Source organism: Triticum aestivum, chromosome 3B (genome assembly GCF_018294505.1).
Source record: "Triticum aestivum cultivar Chinese Spring chromosome 3B, IWGSC CS RefSeq v2.1, whole genome shotgun sequence".
NCBI lineage: Eukaryota > Viridiplantae > Streptophyta > Magnoliopsida > Poales > Poaceae > Triticum > Triticum aestivum.
The window spans coordinates 57,707,801-57,715,205 of NC_057801.1; the positions used below are offsets into that span (position 1 = coordinate 57,707,801).

General features: G+C 43.7%; 1 protein-coding gene across 1 annotated transcript; it reads right to left on the minus strand.

The window, feature by feature from the left end:
* Positions 1-736: 736 nt before the first annotated feature.
* On the minus strand, positions 737-4,687 carry LOC123064733 (uncharacterized). Its single transcript, XM_044488147.1, has 5 exons — positions 3,330-4,687; positions 2,354-2,446; positions 1,425-1,854; positions 1,245-1,304; positions 737-1,159 (listed from the first exon to the last, which is right to left on the minus strand). Exons 1-2 carry the CDS (start codon positions 4,654-4,656, stop codon positions 2,394-2,396), a joined length of 1,380 nt encoding a protein of 459 aa, XP_044344082.1. The 5' UTR covers positions 4,657-4,687; the 3' UTR covers positions 737-1,159; positions 1,245-1,304; positions 1,425-1,854; positions 2,354-2,393.
* Between the last annotated feature and the right edge of the window lie 2,718 nt (positions 4,688-7,405).

Sequence of the window (7,405 nt, forward strand, 5' to 3'; positions counted from 1 at the left end):
GATCAATACAAGGCACCACAACGTGTGGTTTCCCTAATCTTACAATAACAAAATTTCCTAGATTTGTAAGAACAAAGTTGTGCTCTATGTTGATCACTGCATTCTTAGTACCTTCTAGGACTTTGATAATCTCAGACATTTGAGTCCTTCTCTTGCAATCAATCTGTAGATACCACATTGCAAGCTTTATCATATGAACTACTTCTTGCTCATGTGGTTGCATGTCGTTAAGTTCTTGTCAATCAAATTTACCAACTGATCAGTCTTAACTTTTTCATCAAATAGGGTAATAAGATGGATGCTCTCTTCAAACCGGGAAGTGTCGAGTTTCTTTCTTCCACTGGCAATTTCCATGATCACAATGCCAAAGCTATAAACACCGTCCTTCTCTGGAGGCCATAGTCTGGAGTGAATATCAGTGATCAGTTTGGAATGAGACTTACGCGCCGAAGCAGTAGCAGCTCCAGGGCTGGATGTCTTTTTGAGTGGTTGATCTAGCCGCCCATTAATAAGTTGTAAGTCATGCCTTTTGAAGTGACCATCATGAAGGTCTAACTGAATTTCATTTTTTTTATATAAGAGGGAAAGAATGGACTATGGACACGTTTCTGCAATAATGCAGCTTATGTTTCAGCAGAATGACTCAAATCCAGAGCTTTTTGAACAATTTTTCCTGCACAATGAGAGAACCGTTGTACAATAGTGTCACCAAAAGAGGGAACAATATGGCTTCCAAAACGTTATGACAAATTTAAAAGCTAAATAAATATGAACCTTTTCCTGTTGCCACCTAAATATAAAACGCTAAACAAATGAAGTCATTTTTTGTTCCATTTGACAGCTAGAGGATTTTGCTATAATTCCAATCAGAATATTTAGGATTTTTTCGTTTGCAAGCTGTGTGCAATGGAGGAGAGCATCATCAGTCACACTGACTGCACCTAGGGGAATAGTTGGCTGCATGCCTGCATTGCACCGGGAAGGTCCAGAACTCTGCTCTCTTGACTTTGGAACAATATATCATACTCCAAATCAGATGGTTACAGCGATGGGATGCTTGTGTTGGAAACGACGAGTAACTCAGATGAGGCGTTCAGTTCAGGTTGAGGAGCTACCAGTGCAAGCAAGCCGCACAGCATAAATGGCAATACCTTCGGATCTGAACAGTTTTGAAACAATAACACATTAGTACTACTGAAACGCATACTAGACTGCTGTAGAAAGTTCAGCCAGTCAAAACTCACATGCACATATATGGACGGGAGAAAGCTTGCCATCAGCAGGAAACCGGTATCCATCTGAATCTACAGGAAATTAATGGGAGCTTGTCAATCAAACTGTAAAAACCCACAACTACATGTTTTTTTTTCTTTGAGGATACAACTCTGTGTTTAATTCCACTTGCCAACAAGGAAGCTACTCACAGCAGTTTCAGTTGTCCAGTTCCTACCATTCCGGGTATCTTCAGCACCAAATAGCTGAGTACGCTGGCTCATATGAACCATTACATGGCACTGACTCACTTCCAAGACAAGAAAGTAGACAAGCTGACAAGCACACTCAAACAAACAAGTTTCAGTGATACATGGCACTGAAACTATCATGGCTCAACAGAAGACCTGCCAGCCAAGCACAAACACTTAACAAGAACAAGAGACGATGAAATCCAACTTGAAATAACACTAGTAAGCTGAATTTCCTGGATCAGGTATTCAAAAGTATCTTGCTACACTAGAGACTTGGCTAGACTAAGACACGGTAAGTTGTTTTAGATAACATATAAACACTGCCGACAACATTGATGGAATGCGACAAACTCAGTGACAACTAACATCTCCAGCAGCCCTTCTTCACCTGGGGAAAACAAAAGCGCTAATCTGTTACTCCCTTCGTTCGGAATTACTTGTCACAAAAATGGATAAAAATGAATGTATCTACAACTAAAATACATCTAGATACATTCATTTCTTGGACGAGTTACAAACTTGATATAGATACAGACAAAATCTGACAGTAAAATCTAGGAGTATGCAACAGTGTATGAACGAGCCATGTGAACTCATGATCAGCACAGCAACATAAAGAAGAGCTATATAATACCCCCACCCCGCCCCCTAAAAAAGGAAGAGCCATATAACCTGCATATCATTTATGATCCAAAAGAAAGGCCATTTTTCACTTAGCATCACCACCATTAAAACTGATTGTCTGTGTTATTAGCATGAGCAAATCCCTATAGTCGAATGGACAGTAGTTTGAGGGTACATGCTACCCACATGGGCTGCCAAATATTTCCCAAAGTGAAAACCAAACAGTTCAAATCTCACAAACTATATTCAGAAGATTTTCTTACCTGTTACCATTTTAGCACATTAGAACATCAAACCAGACAATCACCTTGTGTAGCATGCATCATTTCCATCACATCCACCAGCAATGGATGTTCCTAGAAGCATAAGGCAGGTATTTAATAAAGTTCCAACAAAAATAAAAATGGATATGAGAAGGCAACAGTGAGTCTATTACATAGATGAATTGACAAATATAGGAAAAAACACACTCTTGTATTTACGTTTTACAACTCACTACTGATACTCGTAAGAAATAAAACCACATATTTTGCTTTTTGCAAGGAATATTCATTTAAACAATATATATACATATAGCTACCTCATAATGAAGAATTTAGCTTATAAGAAAGGAAAACATGGTCAAGAATTAATCTCATCTAACTCATCGCTCCTCATTTGAAGAAGACAAAATAGAAACATGCGAAAACTCATAAACACTACCGGCAAAAGAGATCCTGGGTATTCAAATTTAGTAAAGAAAGCCTGATTAGAGACAACAAATACGCGAAAAAATGTGTGTTGCAGTAGTCAGTTGCAGGATGCTCTTGAATAAGTAAAAACTGAAACTATTGTTTTGGAAGGTACATTTTAAACAGAAGTTCTTTTATGGATCGGAGTTGAGAAAAAAAAAGCAAGATTAAAAATATAGTATCAACGAATATAGCTAGCAAATGAGTTAAACCATTTGACATTTGATTTCACATTATTACCCACTTGATATTTGATTTGTTATCTCCCACGGAGGAAGACAACTACATTTAATGATAACACAAAAGAAGGCTATAAGCTTGTCTATCTAGGAAATTAATAGTGAAGCATGACGACAAATATATTGAATGATAACATAAAATCGGCAATATAGCTATAAGTTTGTCTCTAGCAAAGGCACAATAACTAAGTTTAAGTTGTTACACTTGAGAATCACAACGAAGGTATTAAGTTACTCCTACAATATGAGGACTAAGGATGAAAAATCACCTGGAGGATAGAAACTCTTGAAAGAATGATAGCAAGTTAAATAACTGTTTTCACAAAGTTTCCTAGACTTCATCGACTTAAGTTGAACCATATAGGCACCACGATCCACAGATAGAAGTATTTCGTCACAATCCTCGAGGCATCCCAGTATACTTCTTATAAGCGTCCTCTTTCCTTGAATCTGTTTAGGGAGCCCAAGAATTGTACGCATGTCAATGGTCTTCCATAGCACCCATGTGGCAACACCATGGCAAATGATATTCCTCTGCCACATTTGTAAGTGAGGGTAAGACAATATGGCGAAGCCAAGCGTGCCATCCTCATCCTGGATGATACAACTACCACGGCTAAAATCATTTGTAACAAGAGGCCCCTTGATCACAGCTAGGCTCTGCTCATCCAAATCAAACTTAAGTATGCCAGCCCCTATAATATCCAGCAACCAGTAAAGCGAATTACCAACAAGCAAGCCAGGGATACCATAGTCAGAAAGATGATATGAAGCGGTTGTCGAAATGATATCACCCCATACGCCAGTCTCAGAGGAGTAAACACACACGGTAAGTTGATTATCCCCTCCGAGATAGATCAGCACCACCTTGAAGGGGCTCGAGTGGCAGCTTTCGTGCACATGGTCATGGTCGATGGCAGCACAAAGCACAGTTCCGTTGAAGTATTTTCTTACGAACTCTGGAGGAACAGCCATGAGGCGCTGCTCACCGATGATAGGGTCGCATAGGATGAGCTCATCCCGCCGTTTGTCCGTGAGAAGGACGCGGCCATGGCGGCAATCGAGAAGTTGGACCGCCCCCATGTTGTGGCTGTCGAGATGCTGATGCAGGTTGAAACGCTTTGGAGGGATTCGGTCGGGACGGTCCATGGTGGGGGTGAAGACGATATCATGGTTGCGCTGGTGGAAGAGGCCGAGGAGGGGCGGCTTCCGATGGTGGAGGCGGAAGCGGCGGAGGAACTTGGGGTCGGTGGCGGCGCACCGCCACTGCTTGCAGACGGCGGAGGCCCGGATGAGCGAGGAGGGCTGCCGCGGGAGACGAAGGAGGATCTCCATCAGGAGGTCTTCGTCTTCGATCGGCGAGGCCAGCGCAGCCGGGAAGCTGCGGCGGATCACTCCAGCGCCCTCACCAGTCCCGCGGGTCTGGTAACGGGGGCGCGGGCTGCGGCGGCGAGCCGCTCCGTCTCCCTCCTCGCTCGGGTGAACCTGGGGATGGAGGCGCGGACTGCGGCGGCGGATCACTCCGACGGCCACGTCACTCGCGTGGGTTTGGGAGCGGCGGCGGCGGCGGCGGGCGCTGTCCTCGCTCGGGTTCATTTCGGCGGCGAGGAAACCTAGCCAGCGAGAGGACGGGTTTAGTTCACTCGTAGTCTCTACTCCTAATGAAGCAGTTGGTAGTCTCGCTTCCAGGTTTTTTTTTCGTCCCACCACTTTCGTCCGGCTTTTTTTTCGTAGGTTAATCGTCGTAGATTTTTTTCGTTGTCTCCCCCACTTCATCGGTTTATTTTCACTTCACCCTCTCACACAATGAAAAAAACTGAACGGATCAGAACTTTTCATACTGACGCAAATTATTTAGTAATATCTTTATGTAAAAGAATCAATCACAATCAATCTCTAAAGATCAAATCTAAATTAATTAATTTTCATAACGTTTGTTTCCTTTCGAATCACGTCCATAACTTTCCTTCCTTGTTTGGGTAGAAATTGTTTGGTAGCAGAGATTAGGAAGCTTCCTATGAGTGTAGTAATAGGAAGTATTCTTTTTCTTAATGATTCGTTTTCATGCATGATGATAGTAAATTAGGCTAACATTCACCACTATTTATCAACGTCATCAATCGTATCCATTCCTACCAGTTTTAAAGGAATTTGCTCGCTATGTCTTTTTTAAGGGGATCCGCTCGCTAAGTCGTCGTCACACGTTATTTTCACAAGCAATTCCCCTAAAAAAAGGCGTGGGTATTGGTAGTTGAACGCCCGCTAGGTTTTCCGCCTGTCCCATCCTCGCGCTGTGCCGCCGCCACCCGCCGAATTTCCAGCCGCCCGAGCCCGTTAACTTCGCCAGCCATCGGGTCGACTGCCCCCGCCCCAAACCCCCATCCCCGAGCACTAGCTATCGCCGCGTTGCCACCCCAAGCTCCACGCCACCGGGAACGAATCAAGCGCCGTCCCGACACCGTCGTCGCCGGCCCAGCACCTCCAGCCTTGCATGGACAACTTCAATGTGCAGTCTCCCTTGCTGCCTCACCTTCTGCCAGCGCATGCAGCGGCCGGGTTGGACGCGTGCGTGCTTGCTAGCTTGCTCTCCGTGCGTACGTACTTGCTCTGCGTGCGTCGCACCGGCCAATGCGCATGATGTGTGTGTGCCTGCTTTTCTGTATGTGTATGCCAGCGTGATGCGTGTGTGCGTTGCTGTGTGTGTATGATATAGATGGCCCGAGTGTGTGCATGTTGTGCTCTGCTCTCTGCTGATCTATGTGTTGGTGCTCCTGCTATATATTCATGCCATACAAATGAAATTTCTGTTAATCTTCTGACATGTTGAGTTGGTTCTCTCTGTCTTCTGAGGGGGATGAATGCAAAGCAGTCTATTAAGCCAGGCACTATTGCTGAGCTAAATTGACAAAAAAATATTGGTAGCCATAGTTGTAGTTTAAGTAGTAGCGAGTTGTCTGATATGTATAAAGAGCCCGTTGCAACTGAGCCCGTTGCTAAATTGACAAAAAAGGTCGCCAGTGTCACTTGATATGTATGAGAATATTAAATGTATTATTAACATGATTAATATTGAACTCTTAAAGTTAACGTGGCCCCGTTGCAACGCACGGGCGTTCTTCTAGTAGTTGTAGCAGTGGGCCTTGACTGGCAAAGTGGTGTTGGGCCCCCGTCCACTCGACGGCTCGTCCGTTTTTTCTTCCAGTTCCTGCATCCGCATCAGAGATTGACATTATTTCAATTGCATATTTTTCTTCCTTTGCTTGCAAGGGTTACTATTTTCACCCTCTGTTTAGCTTCTAGCTCTCCACCTCATTTTGGTTTGTATACTTGTTGAGTGCATTTTTCTCTCATTTTTACCTGTGTTTAAACCGAATATTCTCATATATTGGAGATTATCACTTTGATTTGCCCATCAATGACAAATAAAATGCATAGTACAGCTAGTCTCCTTGTTTTTTGTTCTTTGCAGAAATGGACGTATTTAGGTGGGAAACCAAGCAATATATATGGGCGTGAAAATCATTCCCGTTCAATTGGGCGCGCACGGGATGTCACATAAGAGAACATGATGTGGGTATGACCATGATCGCTCATACTAGCGTCTGTGCTAGCCGAAACCGACTCCATGGTGTCATCGTTGATGACTTTCTTCGAGAGACCCAGGCCAGAATTAGAACGAAGGCGCCCTGAAACCGTATTTAGGAGACTATAGGTAATTGCATCATGTAGTCACCATGTATCATCATTTGCTAGCGTTGTTTTGGGGCATTTCCTCGATAACTTGCATGCATGGCCTCGACAAACGCATGACACGCTTCTTTGACGTTGATGCTGAATTATACCGAGCAATGATTCTTTAAAGATATTTGCATGGTTCACCGACCAACGGAACTATGGGTAATTATCTTCTATCATCATGCAGGCTGATTCTTCAGAGAAAGCCTTACAAATCTTTCAATTGTGGCATTTCTGAATCGCCGCTCTATAACGTGTTACGTATCTTGTGTTATTGCCGGCGTTGCACTGACATGAGCCTACTCATGGATAAGAAGGCTAGAGTTGTTTGAGAAATAGTTTCTATGAAAGAAATGGGAGAGCTTAGGAATCTTGGTCCTCTGCATCCCTTCTTTCTTACACCTTGTAGATAGTAGGTACTGCTATGTTTCTTTGCTTCTGCTAATGATGGCAAATGCTTACTATTAGTGTTGACTAGATGGGAATAATACACTAGTAGAAAACAGGGCTACCGTTCGGCCCTGGCCAGCCCATTACTCCCGGTTCTTCAAGAACCGGGATCAATGGGGGGTATTAGACCCGGTTCGTGAGCCCAGAGGGCCGGCCGGGG